At 44.7% G+C, this 22,681-nt stretch overlaps 1 protein-coding gene across 8 annotated transcripts in view; it reads left to right on the top strand.

Moving 5' to 3' along the window:
* FRY (FRY microtubule binding protein) overlaps positions 1-22,681 on the top strand; it is a 645,836-nt gene that overhangs the window by 432,093 nt on the left and 191,062 nt on the right. For all 8 annotated transcript variants that reach the window (XM_075337351.1, XM_075337349.1, XM_075337348.1 and 5 more), the window contains 7 exons: positions 311-397; positions 2,680-2,939; positions 11,217-11,406; positions 12,837-12,961; positions 16,687-16,744; positions 18,506-18,597; positions 18,686-18,858. In XM_075337351.1, the coding sequence (XP_075193466.1) occupies positions 311-397; positions 2,680-2,939; positions 11,217-11,406; positions 12,837-12,961; positions 16,687-16,744; positions 18,506-18,597; positions 18,686-18,858 (985 nt within the window). The remainder of the gene's footprint in view (positions 1-310; positions 398-2,679; positions 2,940-11,216; positions 11,407-12,836; positions 12,962-16,686; positions 16,745-18,505; positions 18,598-18,685; positions 18,859-22,681) is intronic.

Here is a 22,681-nt window from a genome sequence, read left to right as displayed (position 1 = left end):
GTAAAACAAAGACTAGCTAGAAGCTCTGTCAGCTTGAGCTCGCTGATGGATGATTAGTTAACTCCTTCTGCAGTCAACAATTTTCAGGCATAGTAAACAGCCTGTAAAAGTCAAACTATGCAAAAAATAATAAATAAATGAAAATAAAATATAAATTACTTCCAAAGATGTCCATATCCTTTAGAGAATATTCCCATTACCTCCAAGACCAGTGTTTAAACACATTGATGAAGGTAATGACATCTTAAAAGTTATTTTATATATCCATATATTGGATAAAATTAATTTATTCTGCTTTATCTGACTATAGGAAGATGATAAGCCGATGATCGATGTCCTGGATCAGCTCAGTCCTTCTATACTTGAAAGCTTTCTACACGTTGCTGTGTCCGATTCTGTAAGTGATTTTATGCATTCTTGGCCATGTGAGCGTCAAATATACACAAAATATTAAAACAAAATAGTAATAAAAATGACCTCTTTGGTGTATACAGCCATATATGCAGTTTTTTAATCCTAGGCCTCATCAGGGCAGTCATTCTGATTGTCCTGATGAAGGGATTTGTACTCTGAAACGCGTTGACTTTAAATCACACTCCAGGATTATTCCATCTTTTGTCATTTTCCAATGGCAGCGCCTCCTTCCAGTTTTAGGACCTTTTATAGGGAGAGAGACCTATATTATGGCGCATAAATGATAATTGTGCCCCTTCTGAAGACCCTTTAGTGTTTTTACCCACCACATACCCAGGGACCCCATATATTGGTCTTGCACAGGGGTGCACACAGACACAAGGAGGCCCCTGTGCAAGACCAGTATATGATCCCTTTGCAATCCAATATCTTGTAATAATACACAATTGTACTTGCTTTAGAGGTGAATTTGGTCGTCTTACCTCTTGGGCCCCAGTGCGACTGCACAGGTCCGCTTCTGAACATACCACTTTCATGGTTTCCATAGAGTATGATGCCCCAAAATTACTCCCTTTTCCACATACAGTATGATACTCCCACAGTGAATTTGTACCCTCAAGCACAGTATGTTTAACCCAGAGTGACTCCAGCAAAATATGATTCCCCACTCACAGAGACACATTAAAATGGCCCCCATATCCCCTACATCTCACAGCATGGTGGCTCTACAGCCCCTTCTGCACGCAGTATGATGGCCACACAGGCTAAATGGCAGAGAAGGGAGTAGTCTGCTCTAGTCCCCACTTGTGTGGTCTGCCGCTATGGGCAATATGCCTATGGGAAATACCCCTTAAATGGGTGTTTCTGTTCTCTTTAATAGATAATATTGCATAATGCCTGTAAAGACAAGCAGACTACCTCTTATCTGCTGGAATTCCTGGCGCCTCATCCGACTTGTAGGTTTGGCGTGACATTATCTTTCTGGCGTGATGCACACATAAAGTTGCACTAGTGTCACAGGTGTGTCGTGGGTGACAGACTGTCCTGTGGTGTCTGGCTGTAGAAGGTCGCAACATTTGGCTGTACAAACTGGTCTGTGACATTCTATTCTTCCTGATGTAGTGTAAGTGGTATCCTATGTATTATATCTGCTTGGGATTAATCCTTTTCCTTTTAGGACCTTATGGATATCCTCACCTTTCAGCTGTTAATAATCATCACTTCCTTTTGTGTCCTTATATATCCACATTTCCTCTTGGTGTTTGCTGGTGATAGTTATATTTCTCTACAGGCCTTGGGTGCAAGCAGTCAGCTTGTATCCTTCTGAAGAAACATTGTAGTCTGTTGCTGTACCTCTCCCTGAGTCTTCAGTTATTCGTTCACTTCCCCCTGTGTGTGCTCCCTGTGTCTTCTTTAGAGCCTAGCGGGATTGACTAAGCACTCATCCCATCCGTTCCTTACATAGGGCTCAGTTTAGAGTCAGCCAGGGCCAGGTATCCTGATTTGCGCATAGGTGCGGAGCCTATCTAGGGTGGTCAGTGGAACCAGAGGCCAGTGGAAGGTTTCCTCAGGGGTCACCATCTCCCCCTTCTCTAGACACAGGGTTTCCCTTCCCTGTCGCTGTACTCCTGGTACCTCACCATTCCTAGCATGACAACTGGGCCTACTAACCAGAGGAGGCACCGAGGATCCTGGCGAGTAAGCGGGGATTCACAGGGTTCTGCAAATTTTTTACTTATCGCAAGTTATTCAAAATCCCATCTGTTCTTAAGAATAAAGGGATTCTTAATATCGTTTTATGTACTTTGCGTAGGTTACCGGTTATCTCTGGTGTCTGGTGCTTATATACACTTTCCTGTAGAGTTTTTACTCGCTGCTCTGGAGTTGGCCATGTTCACCTGAGCACATTGTTAGCTCTTGATGTCAGCCACTTTCGGGGGCCACTATGGTCTTCCGATACGGCTGCAGCATTGGGGAGCACTTAGTTTTAGTCATTGGTGCAATAAAGCCATTGGTCCAAACTGTCAATCAAGCAGGAGTATACCGTTCCCCAGCAATTGGGATACCTGGAATCAGGGGAGCAGTGTGCTCCTGCTCCAGAAGATAACTACCCTTTAAGTTTTAATAAAGTCCTAGGGAATGGTTCAGTGTAACATTGTGGCCCTCAGACAAAAAAAGTCCTAAAATAACAATGCACATGCTATGTTATGTTTTAAACATAAAAAATATTAATTTTAATTTATAAAACCTTTGCTTTGCTCCCAGGCTGCTCTGCCATTCACTCACAATGTGGATCTACAGTGGTTGGTGGATTGGAACGCCGTCCTTGTGAATAGCCATTACGATGTAAAAAGCCCTTCCCATGTGTGGATATTTGCACAGTCTGTAAAGGACCCCTGGGTTCTCTGCCTCTTCACATTTCTTAGGCAAGAACATTTACCCAAACATTGCCCTACTGCGCTCAGCTATGCGTGGCCCTATGCTTTCACCCGACTGCAGCTGCTAATGCCACTGGTGGACCCCAAGTAAGTGCGATACATTTCCATTACAAATATTGTATTAACCGTTTTGACAAACAGAGTAAGATCTGAATGTTGGGTAGCACGTAGTTACTAAAAATCTGATTGATATGGTAATAAGGGATGGTAATAGAGCAGTATACTCATCAGAGTGACTAGAATTGTAGATTACGCATGAAAACATTTAGACAACTTATGCCTTTTTCTCAAGAATCCTTAGAGGTCTCAAATACTTGCTTTGAAATCTACACTGAACAAAAATATAAAGACAACACTTTTGTTTTTGCTCCCATTTTTCATGAGCTGAACTTAAAGATCTAAGACTTTTCTATGTTTACAAAAGACCTTTTTCTATCAAATATTTTCACAAATTTGTCTTAGTCTGTGTTAGTGAGTAATTCTCCATCCAACTCACAGGTGTGACATATCAAGATGCTGATTATACAGCATGATTATTGCACAGGTGTGCCTTAAGGGGCTGTTACACGCAGCGATATAGCTTGCGATATCGCTGGTGAAAGCACTCGCCCCCGTCTTTTGTGCGTCACGGGCAAATCTCTGCCCGTGGTGCACAAGATCGCTAGGCCCCGTCACACGGACTTACCTGGCTAGCGACGTCGCTGTGTCCGGCGAACCGCCTCCTTTCTAAGAAGGCGGTTTGTGCGGCGTCACAGCCGCATCACTAAGCGGCTGCCCAATAGAAGCGGAGGGGCGGAGATGAACGGGACGTAACATCCCACCCACCACCTTCCTCCCGCATTGCTTGCGGCTGCAGGTAAGCTGAAGTTTGTCGTTCCCGAGGTGTCACACGTAGCGATGTGTGCTGCCTCGGGAACGACAAACAACCTGCATGCTCAACAATCAACGATTTTTTGAAAAGGAACAACGTGTCAACGATGGACGATAAGGTGAGTATTTTCCATTGTTAACGGTCGCTTCTTGCTGTCACATGCAACGACATCGCTAACAATGCCGGATGTGCGTCACGGAATCCGTGACCCCGGCGATACAGTTAGGTCCAGAAATATTTGGACAGTGACACAATCTTCGCGAGTTGGGCTCTGCATGCCACCACATTGGATTTGAAATGAAACCTCTACAACAGAATTCAAGTGCAGATTGTAACGTTTAATTTGAAGGTTTGAACAAAAATATCTGATAGAAATTGTAGGAATTGTACACATTTCTTTACAAACACTCCACATTTTAGGAGGTCAAAAGTAACTGGACAAAAAAATCAAACCCAAAAAAAATATTTTTATTTTCAATATTTTGTTGCGAATCCTTTGGAGGCAATCACTGCCTTAAGTCTGGAACCCATGGACATCACCAAACGCTGGGTTTCCTCCTTCTTAATGCTTTGCCAGGCCTTTACAGCCGCAGCCTTCAGGTCTTGCTTGTTTGTGGGTCTTTCCGTCTTAAGTCTGGATTTGAGCAAGTGAAATGCATGCTCAATTGGGTTAAGATCTGGTGATTGACTTGGCCATTGCAGAATGTTCCACTGTTTTGCACTCATGAACTCCTGGGTAGCTTTGGCTGTATGCTTGGGGTCATTGTCCATCTGTACTATGAAGCGCCGTCCGATCAACTTTGCGGCATTTGGCTGAATCTGGGCTGAAAGTATATCCCGGTACACTTCAGAATTCATCCGGCTACTCTTGTCTGCTGTTATGTCATCAATAAACACAAGTGACCCAGTGCCATTGAAAGCCATGCATGCCCATGCCATCACGTTGCCTCCACCATGTTTTACAGAGGATGTGGTGTGCCTTGGATCATGTGCCGTTCCCTTTCTTCTCCAAACTTTTTTCTTCCCATCATTCTAGTACAGGTTGATCTTAGTCTCATCTGTCCATAGAATACTTTTCCAGAACTGAGCTGGCTTCATGAGGTGTTTTTCAGCAAATTTAACTCTGGCCTGTCTATTTTTGGAATTGATGAATGGTTTGCATCTAGATGTGAACCCTTTGTATTTACTTTCATGGAGTCTTCTCTTTACTGTTGACTTAGAGACAGATACACCTACTTCACTGAGAGTGTTCTGGACTTCAGTTGATGTTGTGAACGGGTTCTTCTTCACCAAAGAAAGTATGCGGCGATCATCCACCACTGTTGTCATCCGTGGACGCCCAGGCCTTTTTGAGTTCCCAAGCTCACCAGTCAATTCATTTTTTCTCAGAATGTACCCGACTGTGGATTTTGCTACTCCAAGCATGTCTGCTATCTCTCTGATGGATTTTTTCTTTTTTTTCAGCCTCAGGATGTTCTGCTTCACCTCAATTGAGAGTTCCTTAGACCGCATGTTGTCTGGTCACAGCAACAGCTTCCAAATGCAAAACCACACACCTGTAATCAACCCCAGACCTCTTAACTACTTCATTGATTACAGGTTAACGAGGGAGACGCCTTCAGAGTTAATTGCAGCCCTTAGAGTCCCTTGTCCAATTACTTTTGGTCCCTTGAAAAAGAGGAGGCTATGCATTACAGAGCTATGATTCCTAAACCCTTTCTCCGATTTGGATGTGAAAACTCTCATATTGCAGCTGGGAGTGTGCACTTTCAGCCCATATTATATATATAATTGCATTTCTGAACATGTTTTTGTAAACAGCTAAAATAACAAAACTTGTGTCACTGTCCAAATATTTCTGGACCTAACTGTATATCGTTAGATATGTCGTTGCATGTAACAGGGCCTTTAGGCTGGCCCACAATAAAAGGCCCCTCTGCAATTGTATAGTATTGGGTGGGCTCCGAGGGGGTCAGAACACCAGTCAGTATCTGGCATGACCACCATTTGCCCCACGTAGTGAAACATATCTCCTTCGCATATAGTTGATCAGGTTGTTGAATGTGGCCTGTGGATTGTTGGTCCACTGCTCTTCAATGGCTGTGTGAAATTGCTGGATATTGGCCGGACCTGTAAAACGCTGTCATATACGGCGATCCAGAGAATCCCAAACATCCTCAATGGGTGACATGTCCAGTCAGTATTCGGCCTTGGAAGAACTGGGATGTTTTCAGTTTCCAGGAGTTCGGTACAGATCCTTGCATCATGGGGCTGTGCATTATTATGCTGCAATATTGTGATGGTCGTAGGTGAATGGCACAAGAATCCTCCTCAGGATCTCATCGTGGTATCTCTGTGCATTCAAAATGGCATTAATAAAATGCATCTGTGTTTTGTCCATAACATACCATAATTCCACCACCACCATGGGCCACTCAATTCACAACGTTGCCATCAGCAAACTGCTCACCCACATAAACGCAATATACAGTCTGCCAGCTGCCCTGTATAGTGAAAACTGGGATTCATCCGTGAAGAGAACACTTCTCCAACATCTCAGACGCCATTGAATGTGAACATTTGCCCACTCAAGTCAGTTACTATGACTAACTGCAGTCAGGTGGAGACCCCGATGAGAACGACGAGCAGCAGAGGAGCTTCCCTGAGACAGTTTCTGACAGTTTGTGCAGGAATTCTTTGGTTATGCACTGATTGTTGCTGTAGCTGTCCGGGTAGCTGGTCAGTGACGATCTTGGAGGTGAAGATGCTGAGTGTGGCGGTCCTGGGCTGGTGTGGTTACATGGTTATATGTGGTTTCCAGTTGTGAGGCCGGTTGGATGCACTGCAAAATTCTTTGAGATGCCTTTGGAGATGGCTTATGGTAGAGAAATTAAAATTCAATTAATGGCCAACACCTCTGGTGGATATTCCTGCAGTCAGCATGCTAACTCCACACACCCTCAAAACGTGTGACATCTGTGGCATTGTGCTGTGTGATAAAACTGCATGTTTTAGAGTGGCCTTTATTGTGGTCAGCCTAAGGCACACCTGTGCAATAATCATGCTGTCTAATCTGCATCTTGATATGCCGCACCTGGGAGGAGGATGGGTTATCTTAATAAAAGATAAGTGATCACTAAAGCTGGTGTCACACATAACGACGACGTCGCTGCAACGTCACCATATTCTGTGACGTTGCAGCGACCTCAACAGCGACGTCGCTGTGTGTGACACATAACAACGATCAGACCCCTGCTGCGAAATCGTTGCTCGCTCCTGAATGCTCAAAGTCATTTTTTGATCGCTGCTATCCCGCTGCACCATGCTGATAAGCTGATAATCCTTGTGTTTGACACCGCAGCAACGACGCTACGCTACGTCTGAAACCACACAACGACCGTCGACGTCGCTATGATCGCTGCTCCGTCGCTGCTTTTTCTAACATGTTTGACAGCTTACTAACGATCATCGATGGTCGCTGCTACGTCACAGAATATGGTGACGTTGCAGCGACGTCGTTGTCGTCGTCGTTATGTGTGACCCCAGCTTAACACAGATTTACACAAATGTGTGAACAATATTTGAAAGAAAAAGACCTTTGTGTACATGGAAATAGTCTGAGATCCTGGAGTTCAGCTCATTAAAAATGGGAGCAAAAATAAAAGTGTTGTGTTTTCATATTGTTATTCAGTGTAATAAGCCAAAAAAGGTGTCCTACGAAAACAAATTTAGTTGAAATGTTGGTGAAAGTTGAAGTATGGGTCCTCCCAAGACTCCCTCGTCTGTTCTCTGCTCTCAACGCAATGTGTTAATGAACTTCTTCGTACTGGAATACCCCATAATCACATATAGACAGAATAAGTGATAGATCGGGCAAGGTCCATCTACCCGGACCCCAACAATCACCAGAATAGGACATTTTTATCCATTACCCCATTACTTCTCTATGGGACGCCCAGAGCACTGTATTCGGCTTTCTCCAACATTCCCGCAGAGAATGATGGGGTTAAAAGTGCCCCGTTCTGGCATCATGGCGGTTCTACTTGACCGATTTAGAAGTTATCACTTACCCTATGGATAGGTGGGAACCCAATGATCATATAATTACCATATACCCTTGACACAAGTCATTTGTTGTCTATGGAAAACCCCTTTAATTTTACTCTAGTAGAGATGATGTGTTGGAGGAGAAAATAATAATGCAGCACAAAAACAACACAAGTATTATACCGCTATATTTTCTTGACGTAAGATTGATCAGAAAAATTACAATTCCTCGTTTCCGGAATAGAAGCACTTACATAATTTCATTGTATTGTTCCGCAGATAATGTTCTTTGTTGGCTCTCATTAGGCAGATTTGTCTTTATTTATAGCTCTGTTCATGTACTGATTGTTCTGGAGATCTCCATTATAACGGCTAACACGCTGTGAAATGTAATAATTGTTACCGCAGTGTAAAGGCATGCTGCAGAGTTAAGTGCGGTCTACAGAGAAATTACCTCTCATACTTTACAGGGTGTACCGCATCTTAAATGAGAAAAGGCTGTCAATCGTTTTGAGGGTGAGGATTACCCTTTTGCTACAAACTGGTTGGATTTTGATCAAAGTGGAAAGCGTTATTATACAAAATAGAAATCTACTAAGGAGTAGAGAACAGAAGCATTTGGGTATTCTGATTACAAGTAATGTATGCAGGTGTGCTCAATGTCAGGCAGCAGCTGCAAAAGCAAACTAGATTTTAGGGTATGTAAAAATACAGATAATAACCTCTGATTTTGTCATGGTCAGGCCCTGTTTTTGGAGACTAGTGACCATTTTAGGACTGGAGCCTCATCTCCATTTGGTACTCTACATATAAATGTTGTTTTGTTTATTTTGGTTCTGAAACCGTTAATGTCACTTTTGCTGCTAGAAGCTTTCCAGCAGTTTAGCTCAGCTGCAGCTACTCTGTAGCCGCACCGCCTTGTGTTTACATAGCTAGGTTTCCCAGCAATCTTTGCTGATTTATACAAACCATTTGTATTGTGGCCGCCTGGGTGGAAGGAGCTGCTGTGGATTCATACAGATATTGTCATTTCTCCATTTTGGTTGTTTATCACCTGTTTGTTTTTCCTTCCCTCTTGTCTTATTAGTGCAGCGGTGGGTCTAGTGAACCTCACCGGCCTCACTAGTCAGGGCATCTTTAGGGTTTCCCAGGGTCTCAGAGTGCTGCTTAGTGACAGTTGCGGACACTGTATAGGGACTGGCTAGGAAAGTAGGGATCGCCACAGGTGAGGCTAGGAGGTGTCCCATCTACCCTCTCACTAGCGCCAGGGCCCACAATTGTAATTGTATTTGCGGTGTCCCGGCTTGTTTGTGGTGCTGTTGTTTGTTTTTTGTTGTGTGTCAGACATCAGTTGATATGATCATGCTTGTCACGCTTGTAGTGTGACAGATTTTAATGTATTAGCACCCCACCATAAATCCCTTGTAAGGCAACATCCTGAATATAGGATATGGTTTTGGGCTCCACATTTTAAAAATGATACTAAAGAGCAAGAGTTGGTTCAAAAGTGTTCTTTAAAGCTCAACTTATTCTTTCAAAGGACCAGGGGAAGTTCATTGTGTGTGGAGGAAAGGTGATTCCGTCCGTTAAATTGTAAAGGGTTCTTTACAGTTAGACTCTCCAAACGTATAGAGGAAGGCACTGTGGTCACATGAGATCAAAATTGAACTTTTTGGCAACCAAGGGAAATGCTATGTCTGGTGCCAAACTAACATCGCTCATCACCCAAAGAACACCATCCCCATAGTGAAACATGGTGGTGGCCGCATCATGCTGTAGGGATGTTTTTTGGCAACAGGGATAGAGAAAATGGTTTGAGTCAAGGTGAAGATGGATGGTGCGAAATACAGGGATATTCTTAAGTAAAAGCCTGTCAGTGATTTGAGACTTTGACGGAGGTTCACCTTCCAATAAGACATTGACCTAAAGCATATTTCTAAGCAACACTCGAGTAGTTTAAGGGGAAATGTGTAAATGTATAGGAGTTGCCTAGTCACAGCCCAGACCTTAATCCAATTGAGAATCTGTGGTAAGACTTCAGTATTGCTGTTCACCAGAGGAAACCATCTAACTTGAAGGAGCTGGAGCAGTTTTGCCTTGAGGAATGGAGAAAAGTTTTGGTGGCTAGATATGGAAGCTCAGCGAGACTTATCCAAAGTGACTTACAGCTGTAATTGCAGCAAAAAGAGGCTCTCCAAAGTACTGACTTTAGGGGGGGGTGAATAGTTATGCACAGTGAAGTTTTCAGTTAATTTGTCCTATTTGTTGTTTGCTTCACAATAAAATGAAAACCAAATATTCAGAGTTGTAGGCATTTTCTTTACATGTACTGATGCAAACCCTCAAACAGGGAAATTTCAGGTTGTGAGGTACCAAAACACAAAAATTGCAATGGGGAGTGGGGAATACTTTTGCAAAACACGATTTCTTTTTTTTTTTTTGTACCCAGCCTAACATTTGTTTTTTGTTTTTTTGGGTTGTTTTTTTTTGAGCCTATGATCTCATTTAGCACATTGTATGTAAGTTTCAGTCTTTTTAGGGGGCATGAGCCTCAACTCCTGTGTGAGCGTGTTTTTTTTATGATAACACCCTTCTGAGTAACACGGCCAGATTTACACACATGGTGCAAAAAGTAAGAGGGGGTCATACCTAAGGCTACTTTCACACTTGCGTTGGACAGCTTCCGTAGCATTGCGTTGTGTGACGGATGCAACGGATGCGTTGCATATAGTAGCACAACGGATGCTACGGATCGTACAAAACAACGGAAAGCTTTTTTTTTTTTTTTTTTTTTCTTCTTTACAGTTTTACCGGCAGCAGACTATTGTGAACAATCAGCTGAGCGCTCTCACATGTTGGCGGCCGGGCGCTCAGCTGAGCGCTCACATATTGGCGGCCGGGCGCTCAGCTGAGCGCTCTCACATGCCGGCGGCCGGGCGCTCAGCTGAGCGCTCTCACATGTTGGCGGCCGGCGCTCAGCTGAGCGCTCTCACATGTTGGCGGCCGGGCGCTCAGTTGAGCGCTCTCACATGCCGGCGGCCGGGCGCTCAGCTGAACGTTCGGCCACCGAGAAACAAAATAAAGTTTCTATGATTTAAAAAAAAATAGCATGCGCAGTGAAAAATAAAGTTTCCGTCTCTCAAAAAAAGTTACATGCTGCGTTCCTTCCGCCCGACGCAGCGTCAAAATAACGACGCTGCGTCGTCCAGCGGATGCAACGCTGACACTTGCGTTACAGTGCGTCATCCATACAAGTCTATGGAGAATAGCGCAGTGCGTTAACTGACTGCGCTATTCTCCATAGTGACGGACTCCGCTGAACGCAAGTGTGAAAGTACCTTAAGAAACAAAGAGGCACAGAAACAAATAAAAGAAAAATCTTGTATTTGTCTGTGAAACTGTACATTCTGGATGATTTTATAATTTGCAATGTTTTCCCCTTACAGCAGCCCAATTAATGCAAAGAAAACCAGTACAGCCAGCAGTGGGGACAATTATATTACGCTATGGAGAAACTATCTTATCCTTTGTTTTGGAGTGGCGCGACCAAGTATAATGAGTCCTGGTCACTTGCGCGCTTCTACCCCTGAGATCATGGCAACTACTCCCGATGGCTCCGTCAGCTACGATAACAAGGTAGGATGGGTCTTGACGTGAAAAAATAACATGAAGTTTAGTTTCCCATTACCAGTTTGAGTTTGAACTTTTTTTTTCCTTTTATAATATTACATTTATTTGAAGTGGCAAAGGCAAAATAAAGGAGCAAAACGATGTATTATACCAATCTCGTAACAGACTATAATCATTTTGTATGTTGGTGGCAATGTTTTATAGTCAGCCCTATTAAATGATCCAAGAGGTTATCCTTTCTAAATCCACAAGTCACTCTATGTGACTGCAGACTTGTTAGTCCTCACATCATGTGTACTGTGAGGTGTTCGGATTCTCCGGTGTCAGCAATGATGGTGATGAAACCACAAGTATACAATATTCATCCTCTCTACCAGAATCCATATAGACTTTTTTCGGCCTAGAGCAATACACTTGCATTGAGCGCCGGTAGCAGTGTAGTCTGATTTTAGCTAGTAGAATGCATATCGTGTACTTATGGTTACGTGACTGCCATTACCGTTCCATAGACTGACTGCAAACATGTTTTTATGCCAGGTCAATCCATTTTAAGAGGTTGTTCACTACTTTTATATTGATGGCTTATCCAAAGGATTGGTCATCAATGTCTGATTGGCTGGGGTCCGACCCGATCAGTTGTTCAGTCCTGACGGCGGTAACAGGCAGCCGGAAATGCTCAGTTCCGGAGTTGCTCCGTTTTCTGATAGTGGTCGTGGCCGGGTACTGGACGTCTGCCTCCAATTCTGACCAATAGAAGGAGGATGTGCAGTACCTGCCCATGGCCACTTTCAGAAGACTGAGCAGCTCTGGAACTGAGCATTTCCGGCTGCCTGCTGCTACTACCAGGACCAAGAACAGCTGATCGCCGAGGGTGCGGGGGGGGGGGTTGGACCCTGACCGATTAGACATTGATGACCTATCCTAATGATAGGTCATCAATATAAAAGTAGGGGACAACTCTTTTAACTGGCCATACATGTGCTCATATTGTTACTTGTCAGGAGACAGACGGCCAGTCGGGACACTATGATCCATGTTCTTTAAACTTAATGCGAACAAGGATTATGGTGTTCCGACTGGCCATCTGTCTCCTGACCAGTAACTAACAACCTCATATGAGCCGGAGTCTGAGTTCAGGTCAGCAGACCCATGGACGGTCCATCATTCTGTACTTGGAGAAAGTTTTCAGTCTTTTTTTGGACCCTACGGACAAAGGCTAATCTCCTCCGATAACCGGATTAAAAATCAAGTGCTGAATCCTTCTTTCCTGGACATCTGCCATTGGAGAAAGCATCACCAAGCATGTTAGATGGCTAGCTGCTTCTGTTGAAATCTAACCAAATATGTATGGCAATTTTAGATTAGGAAAGATGTATACAGTGCTAGTCCACTCATAATAATTACATGAAATTACTGGAGTTTTTCTTTTTTCCTAGATTATCGGGACCCCTTCCGTCAGTGTTCTCCTCAAACAGCTAGTTCCTCTGATGAGACTGGAGAGTATTGAAATTACGGAGTCTCTTGTGCTGGGTTTTGGGAGAACAAATGCGTTGGTCTTCAGGTATGACAGATGTGTGGACTCTACATGGAATATATTTGTATCGTATACCTTGATTTTATGCCTTTTTCTACAGGTATAATGTAAGCCTTATGAGAAAAAAGTTATATTCATATAGTACCTTTGGCTTCATTGAACTGTATTATGCTGTTCAGTGTGCCTACGAATTCCCATCCCCACAAATCTCCTGACTTGATATTGTAACCCTTAGTTTTTACATGTTGTGGACTTTGATTTAAAGGACATCTGTCACCATGTTTTTTCTTTTCAATGTAAGAGCAGCATAATATAGGAGACCCCTTATTCCAACGATGTATCACTTGCAGGGCTGCGTGCTGCTATTTGGATAAAATCTCTGTTATATCTGCTGCATATCTACCAGTTCTCTAAATGCTGAGCTCAGTATAACCCCACCCACCACTGATTAGCAGCTTTATGTGTACACTGTGCATAGGCAAAAAGCTGCCAGTTAGTGCTGGGGGTTGGGTAATACACAGCTTATTAATATGGAGGACTACCTGTCAGCAGGTTTACTAGTGTCTTAGTGATAATCTCCTGTTGATAAAACAGTGATTTTATAAAAACTACAGCAAGCATCCCATTAAGTGACACCTCTAGAATCAGGGTGTCTGGCTCCATAGTATGCTGCTCTTGGATTAGGCTAGTTTCACACTTGCGTTGAACGGTATCCGTTGCATTGCGTTGTGTGACGGATGCAACGGATGTGTTGCATATAGTGGCGCAACAGATGCTGCAAAACAACGCAATTCGTTTTGTTTTGTTTTTTTACAGTTTTACCGTCGGCAGACTACTGTGAACGATCAGCTGATCGCTAACAGTAGTCGGCCGCCGGGTGATCAGCCGATCACTCACAGTAGTCGGCCGCCAGGTGATCAGCCGATCACTCACAGTAGCCGGCTGCCGGGTGATCAGCCGATCACTCACAGTAGCCGGGTGATCAGCCGATCACTCACAGTAGCCGGCCGCCGGGTGATCAGCTGATCGTTCGGTCGCCGACAATGTGTGCGGGGGCGGAGTGCAAAGTGGGTGGAGCCGAGCGGGGCCATGGCTGAGGACGTCAGTGCCGCGGGGACTGCATCGCTGGGGGACAGGTGAGTGTGTGTGTGTGTGTTTTGTGTGTGTTTTGTGTGTGTTGTGTGTGAGGGAGGGAGGGAGCGGAGCCGAGCGGGGAAGTGTCGGGCTCCCGGCACACGTAACCAGGGTTCCTTGGTTACCCGATGTGTACCCTGGTTACGGGTGGAGGGAGCCAGAGAGAGCATGCGCGGTGAAATCCAAAGGATTCCGCTGCTCAAAAAAAGTTACATGCTGCGTTCCTTCCGCCCGACGCAGCGTCAAAATAACGACGCTGCGTCGTCCGGCGGATGCAATGCTGACACTTGCGTTACAGTGCGTCATCCATACAAGTCTATGGAGACACAGAATACAATGTATAATACATAATATAAATCTGAATACACCAAATATACAAGATCTCGACGAGCATGTAAACCAACCAAGTGAAGGCCGAAATATCAGAAAGAACAACTTGTCAGGGGGAAGTATGATTAGCAAGGAAGAGGAGTCATCCCTTCTGTAATTGAAAATATGACCAACAGCCACTTTATACAGCTGATTGGGAGGCTATTGATCTTTAAGGCCCAGTCACACACAACGACTTACCAGCGATCCCGAAAACGATGCGACCTGATAGGGATCGCTGGTAAGTCGCTGGGAGGTCGCAGGTGAGATGTCACACAGCCAGATCTTACCAGCGATGCAGGAACAATACAGGTCGCAGTAGCGACCTGTATAACGATCTCAGCAGTCACTGTGACCCTGTCACACACTGTCAAACACAGCGATGTGTCCTGCCTAGCAGGACATCGCCTTTGAAGAAAATGGCCTGGACCATTCTACAACGACTAGAGATCTCACAGCAGGGGCCTGATCGCTGGTAGATGTCACACATAACGAGATCGCTAACGGGATCGCTACTGCGTCACAGACTCAGCAGCGATCTCGCTAGCGATCTGGTTATGTGTGATGGTACCTTTAGACACCCACCCAACAATCTAATTGTTAAAGGCTTATCTCAAGGTTAAGTCACCTATTTTTAAAGGCTTTATATCCCTTTTAACATTTTATATTGCTTTAAACATATAGCTGCACTTTACCTTCCATCTATTTCCAGGCCAAGTTCACACAATAAAGGGGTACTCTGGGAGATAAAAAAAATATATATATCCTTCTACTGTCTTAGCTGTCATAAATTATAAAGCTGAGATCATAGTGCTGTTCCATATCTTAACAGTACCTGAAATTCAGTGTGATGCTGTAGCTGCTCTTTGCTGCTCCCCCTCCCCTCTGGGATGTTACATCACACATCAAAGGGTGTGGCCTGCTCCATGCTGTTGATAGCAGCCAGTCCCAAAATAATAGCTGGCGCTCTGAGACAGAACAGAACCAGATATTATTCTTCTGTTTTCTTTGCGAGCGGGGGGGTGGTGAGGTGTGGCCACACCCCGTTATCGGATTGCGTTGAAGCAGCTATAATGAGAGAGCAGGCCACGCCCCTTGATGTGTGATGTAATATCCCAGAGGAAATGGGAAGCAGCAAAGAGCAGCTACAGCCTCACACTGAATTACTAGTACTGAGAAGATATGGAACAGCGTTGTGCATCTCATCTCTATAGTGTCATGCATCCGGGTTCGAATTCTTGAGACTGTGCCTTGCGGTTGGTTTATCTGTCCATGGAGCCACAGCAGATATACCTTTTTGCTGGGTGTTTATTATCTATTATCCTTGCTTTAGTCTTTTATATTAAGTTGTTTTCATTTACTCATTTGTCTGTGCAGTTTCCTTTTGGGTGCAGCTATAAATCTGCTACTTCCTACTGGTGATATTCTTATTTGGAAGTCTAGCCATACTGCTGTTTGTTAATGCCAGTCAGTGTGAGACCAGCTAGGGGTAATTTCTCTGCTTTTTATGGTCTTCACCCTGCACCTATCTTTTGTTTCTTGTTAGGAAGTAAGGCAGTACATTCTTTATTTTTACACTTTGCATTTTGTGGCTTGTTTTAACTACCTTTGGGATCTTTCTATCTGAGCAGTCCTTCCCTATTTTGGGTATATCACACTTTGCTCAGAAAATATCCCCCTTCCCCAGGTCTTTAGGAGGAAGGATAAACCCTTGATGGCCTGTTAGGCAACCCAAGTCTGAGTAGCTCCCTTTAAAGAAACTGTTAGGCACGGAATTCATGTCCAAATCTTATGTCCTGAAAAATTCTACTGGCAGTTTGCAGCTAAATTAGGTATTTTATACCCCTTTCATGTGCAATATTTAAAATGTGATTTGATAATTTGGGATATTAGTTGGCCAAATTTCTGTCTGTTTCAAGATAAAAAATAATCATGTACTGTCCAGTTATATGAAAGTACAGGTCATATAAACGGGACTGGGACAGGTGTGATAAATGAGCAAATAGGTTGTACAGGATTAAAAAAACATGGCTGTTTGTATTTTTTAAGAACTGTCTCTCATCTGTTCAGAAGGGATGAGCTGTAGTTCTATGTGCAACCTGTGCACAAGGGGGGCACTGCATATGGAAGGGAGCGTGTTTTAACTAACACTGTACAACTTATTTAGAGAATAGTGAGGATCCAATTTATAAAAATAGTTTTCTTCTATGCTGGTATTTGGTTAAAATGAACAAATTCCTGTTTTACAGAGAATTGGTTGAAGAACTTCATCCTTTAATGAAAGAAGCCTTGGAGCGGAGACCAGAGGTCAGTCTGAACACGAGAACAATGTATAATATGCTTTTCAAAGCAACTTAAAGAGGACCAACCACCATGATTTTCGTATGTAAACTAAAACGAGTTGTATACTGGCACTATCATGCTGATTCTATACATACCTCTAGTTGTGAGATCGGATGTATAGTTTCTGAAATATAGGCAAGTAAAATTTTTTTAAATGCATTGTTACTTGATTGATGGGTGTGGTGCACCTGTCAGGTGCTACAAGGTACTACATCCAATCCAAATTCCTGGAAGACCAGTGCTGGTAAACACCACAAAACACACACACAAAATCCCGCCTTTTTCCCCTAGACTGGGTAACAGGCTAGAGATGGACCTAACGGGTGGTCACCTATAGGCTGGGACGCATCCAGTCCACTAGTCAGAAACCTGGGTGGAGGAGGGGCTAGTCAGGGGAGTGAACGGATGACGGACATCTTGTCAGAGAGATAGTAACCAGACACCAAGTCAGTCAGAAGTTGACATGCTGATGGGAAAGTGTACAGTGACCTACTGAGTAAAAAGGAGTACGGTTGCCAGGGAAAGTACAGTGTAGTAATTACTGGACTGAGCACCGATTTGGGTATAGAGCCCTAATTCAGGAAGACACTTTAGGCTCACCTGATAACAATCTGCCCGGTGAGGGGACCATCAAGGACCTTACCGACGTTAGTGTCCAGGGCACAGCAACAGAGAGGGAACCTGGGAACGGGGACAGAGGTCCGACCCAAGAGAGGTTCAAGCTGGCTGCCGTACGGGCCAAGACGGAGACAACAGGAGGAGACCCTAAAAACGCTCCAAGCCACAGGGACCCACGAACTACTACTACAGGGTGCATGGAGGTAAAGCTCACCAGTTCACTACACCGGCACTGGAACAAAGGGAATACCGGATTGGTTAAGACCAGCACAAACCGGGTGGCAGCAACTCCAAATCGGTGAGTAAAGCACTAGTTAAACCGCAGCCCCTGTGTTGTCTGAGTTCTTCCTACACATCTGCACCCATAGACCACCATCATTCTTCCCTGGGGTCTAGCTCTGCTTGCGGAGAGCCATCACACCTAAGCTGCCCAATACCACCAGCCCCAGCAGTGAGAGACTTGGCAGCGGCGGCTTTCCCCATATAGCTGCATACCGCAAGTGACGTCATGAAAAACTCTTTATTTTTATTTTTCCCTTGTACAAATTCCCTTTTTAAGCGACTCCCCGGGTCATGGAACCGGGCAACGGCCACCCAGTGAACTGTCCCAGTAAATCTACTGTCAGAGTCCAAGTACCACAAAGCCCTGGGGTAAGTCATAGGTACTGCAGAGTATCTAATAGGTGGGTCTGGTTTTGCTAGTTATTCATGCCCCTTTCTGCCTGTCCTTCCACCCCCGTCTTTGAGAAAGGGAGAAAGGAGGGAGGAAGGACAGGCAGGCAGACGGGGGCGGGAATAACTAGCAGAACTCGACCCACCTATTAGATATTCTGTAGTTGCTATCAATTATATGACATTGCATTTCATAAACTTTATTTGCCTATATTTCAGAAATTATACATCCGATCTGACAAGTAAAGGTATGTATAGAATCAGCATGATAGCACCAGTATAGCATTGGCTTTACTTTATATAGGAAAATTCTGGTGGTTGGTCCTCTTTAAGTTTGCATGTGTACCAGATTTTTGGGGTTTGTACACTAGGACTCCTCAATGTATGGCATATCTTCATATATCAAGATTTTACCAATTCTCCCTTTCCTGGCAGAACAAGAAACGTAGAGAGCGGCGAGACCTGCTGAGGCTGCAGCTGTTAAGGATATTTGAGTTATTGGCTGATGCGGGTGTTATAAGTGATAAGTATGTTGTTGCGTCTACATAAATCTATAAGAAGTCTCTTCTACAGCATGCAATTTTTATAAAAAAAAATGTTTTTTATATTTTTAAGCACTAATGGAGCATTAGAAAGAGACACCTTAGCTCTCGGTGCTTTGTTTTTGGAGTACGTGGACCTTACACGGATGCTTCTGGAAGCTGAAAATGACAAGGAAGTTGAAATTCTTAAAGATATCCGAGCTCACTTCAGTGCCATGATTGCCAATCTTATCCAGTGTGTGCCAGGTACGGCTGTGGTTTGTAGGCCCTCGGGGGGTTTATAGATGACTTCATTCTGTCCTACAACCAACTTATCTTTTCAAAGCCATTTTACCACTCACAATCTGCTCTTCCATCCATTTTTATTATTTTTTTCAATTGTCAATCTAAAATAAAAATTGAAGTAGCTGTTAACCTCATAACGACGGCCGTACGACTTAAAGCGGCGGCAAAACAGGGTACTTATTCTGTTCCGCCGCTTTAAAGCGGCGGCCCGAAAAAACCCTGTAGCGCCCCCCAGCGACCGAAAATCTCGGGGGTTTCAGCTACCGGGGGTAGCTGAGACCCCCCAGATTATGAATCGGGGTGTTTTTTTTGGACCCCGATCATGTGATCGGCGGTATACACTGTATACCGACGAACACATGAAAAAAAAAGAAATGGCCGGTAAAACTGATTTCTTTTTCATCTGACATGATCAAATATGTCAGATGAGAAAGAAATCTAAACCCCTAGTGCCCCCAAAGCCCCCGGTACCGGAGAGTCCCCCCACCACCCCTACCCTTCCTCCGGAGCACTCAAAATGGCGCCGAAGCGCACAGAAAACTGCCGCCGGCGCCGGCTCTGCATTCATTTCCCTCCGATCTGAAATGATCAAACATTTCAGATTGGAGGGAAATGTCCTCCCCCTGACCCCTCCTCCGGTCCACCGGAGCCCTCTGGTCACCGGAGCCCCCTCCGGTTCTCCAGAGCCACCCCCCCCTCCCCCCTCCGGAGCGTGGAAGATGGCGGCGCACAGCGCGCGGCCGCATTCATTCTGCTCTTTCTGCCGCATGTGACACGTCACATGCGACAGAAAGGTGTCCCCAGGTCCCGCTAGGTCACCCCCCGTCACCCCCCCCCCCCCAGCCCCCGGTCATACGTTACCTGTCTGCTGGTGATCCGTCCCGCGATCACGCCGCCTCCTTCTTCAATGCTGGCGGCGCATGCGCAGACAGCGGCTGTCAGCTGGATCCCTGCAAGCAGGGACCCTGACGTCGCTGCTGCACAGGCTCCACTGTGGACCGGGGGAGGGTGAGTGCGGTAATCTGCAGTCACACTCCTCACATGGAGAGACTGCTGTTCCAGAAAATGGGGGGTACGTTCTGTGAGCGTGCCCCTCATATTCTGGAATGAGGTTACTGCAGGTTTCTCTGCCCTAGGTTGGACCGGGGCAGTGTGAGTGCAGTATTCTCAGATTACTGCACCCACACTGCTCATGGAGAGCTTGCTCTTCCAGAAAATGGGGGATACGTTCCCTGAACGTGCCCCCCATATTCTAGAAGATCCAGAGTCGGCGTGGGACCTCCAAAATGGATTACAGCGACCGGAATTTCTTTATTTTCAATAAATTGGTAAAAGAGGAATGTTTCGGGGAGTTTTTTTTTCAAATAAATTTTTTTTTTGTCTTTATTTTTTTCTATTACTTGACTGGGTTAGTAATGTCGGGTATCTGTTCAGATGCCGTGACATCACTAACCCCAGGGCTTGATGCCAGGTGACATTACAGCTGGTATCAACCCCATATATTACCCCGTCTGCCACCGCACCAGGGCGCGGGATGAGCTGGGGCGAAGCACCAGGATTGGCGCATCTAATGGATGCGCCACTTCTGGGGCGGCTGCGGCCTGCTATTTTTAGGCTGGGAAGAGTCCAATAACCATGGCTCTTCCCACCCTGAGAATACCAGACCCCAGCTGTCCGCTTCACCTTGGCTGGTGATCTAATTTGGGGGGGACCCCACGTTTTTTTTTTTTTTAAAAAAAACGCCTGGGGAGGCCTCCAAATTGATCACCAGACAAGGTGAAGCTGTCAGCTGTGGTTTGCAGGCTACAGCTGTCTGCTTTACCCTAGCTGGCTATCAAAAATAGGGGGGACCCCACGTCGTTTATTTTAATTATTAATTTTTTGGGGGGCTAAATACAAGGCTAGGCACCCTTTAGTGCCACATGAAAGGCACTAAAGGGCGCCAGCTTAGAATATGCAGGGGGGTGGGATGTTATATATGTTTGACATCTATCCATTCATCCATTGTAGCATTTTAGGCTGTGTGCCCACAATCAGGGTTTGCAGCGTTTTGGGCGCAGAGTGTTTTCCCTGCATCCATAATGCTGCATTGTGCAGTAGAAGCACAGTGGAAGGATTTTTAGAAATCCCGTGCCCAATGTGCTTCTTTTCTCCGCAGCAAACACTGACCTGTGGCGCAGCTTCCTGAGCCTCAGCATGTCAATTTATGCTGCGGAGATGAGTGTGCTCTGCAGGTAGCATAGAGCTCCACAGCGGCCTGAACCCAAATCGTGGGCATGGGCAGCTGCGTTCTCCCGTGGACAACACTCACATCTCTGCAGGAAGGCTGACACTGTGTACTGGACGCCGTGTCGCTGGATCATGGCCACATAGCCTAACAGTGAGACATTTGTTGCTACAGCAACATTTTTGTGAAGTACCTGTGGATTCAAAATGCTTACTATACTCCTGAATAAAATCCAGTTTCCAAAATGGAGTCACTTGTGGGGGGTTTCTAATGTATAGGTACCCAAGAGGTCCTGCTAATGTGACATGGTGCCCGCAATTTATTTTAACTTTTCCAGAATTCAAATGGTGCTCCCTCCATTCCAAGCCCTCCCATTTATCCAAACAGAGGGTTTTGGCCACATGTGGGGTATCCCTGTGCTCATAAGACATTGGATAACAACCTGTGGGGTCCACGGTTTGTTGTTGTCTCTTGAAAAAGTGAGAAATTTGATGCTAAAGCAACATTTTTGTGAAAAAAATGAAAATTTTCAATATGGCAACCTAAGCTTATCAAATTCTGTGAAGTACTCGTGGATTCAAACTGCTCAATATACACCTAGATAAAAGCCTTGAGGTGTCTTGTGTCCAGAATGGAGTCACTTGTGGGGGACCGCCACTGTTTAGGCACCTCAGGGGCTCTCCAAATGCAACCTGGCGTCCGCTATTGATTCCAGCCAATTTTGCAGTCAAATGGCGCTCCTTCCCTTCCGAGCCCTGCCATGCGCCCAAACAGTTGATTTCCACCACATATAAGGTATCGCCAAACTCAGGAGAAATTGCACAATAAATGTTATGCTGAATTTTTTCCTTTTACTCTTGTAAAAAAAAAAAGCTACCTGGTTGAAATAACAATTTTGTGGTAAAATTTTATTTTTTTTTTTTCATGGCTCAACGTTATAAACTTCTGTGAAGCACCTGGGGGTTCAGGGTACTCACCAAACATCTAGATAAATTCCTTGAGGGGCCTAGTTTCCAAAATGGGGTCACTTGTGCGGGGTTTCTGCTGTTTAGGTACCTTAGGGGACCTCCAAATGCGACATGGTGCCTGCAATCTTTTTCAGCCAAATTTCCTTTCCAAAATTCAAATATTGCTCCTTTCGTTCCAAGCCCTCCCATTTGTCCAAACAAAGGTTTCAGACCACAAGTGAGGTATCACCGCGCTCATAAAAAAGTGGTTAACAAACCTTGAGGTCAAATTTTTGGAATTACCTCTTGAAAAAGTGAGAAAATTGATGCTAAAGCAACATTTTTGAGAAAATTATTAAAATTTTCAATATGACAACGTAACGTTAACAAAATCTGTGAAGTACCTGTGGATCTAAAATGCTCACTATACCCCTAAATAGAAGCCTTGAGGGGTCTAGTTTCCAAAATGGTGTCACTTGTGAGGGATTTCTTCTGTTTAGTACCTTAGCGGACCTGTAAATGCAACATGGTGCCCGCAATCTATTTCAGCCAAATTTGCTTTCCAAAATTCAAATATTGCTCCTTCTGTTCCGAGCTCTCCCATTTGTCC

The sequence above is a fragment of the Anomaloglossus baeobatrachus genome, chromosome 2 (genome assembly GCF_048569485.1).
Source record: "Anomaloglossus baeobatrachus isolate aAnoBae1 chromosome 2, aAnoBae1.hap1, whole genome shotgun sequence".
NCBI lineage: Eukaryota > Metazoa > Chordata > Amphibia > Anura > Aromobatidae > Anomaloglossus > Anomaloglossus baeobatrachus.
The sequence above is the reverse complement of the archived record's forward strand: the minus strand, read 5'-3'. Positions and strand labels throughout refer to the sequence as shown.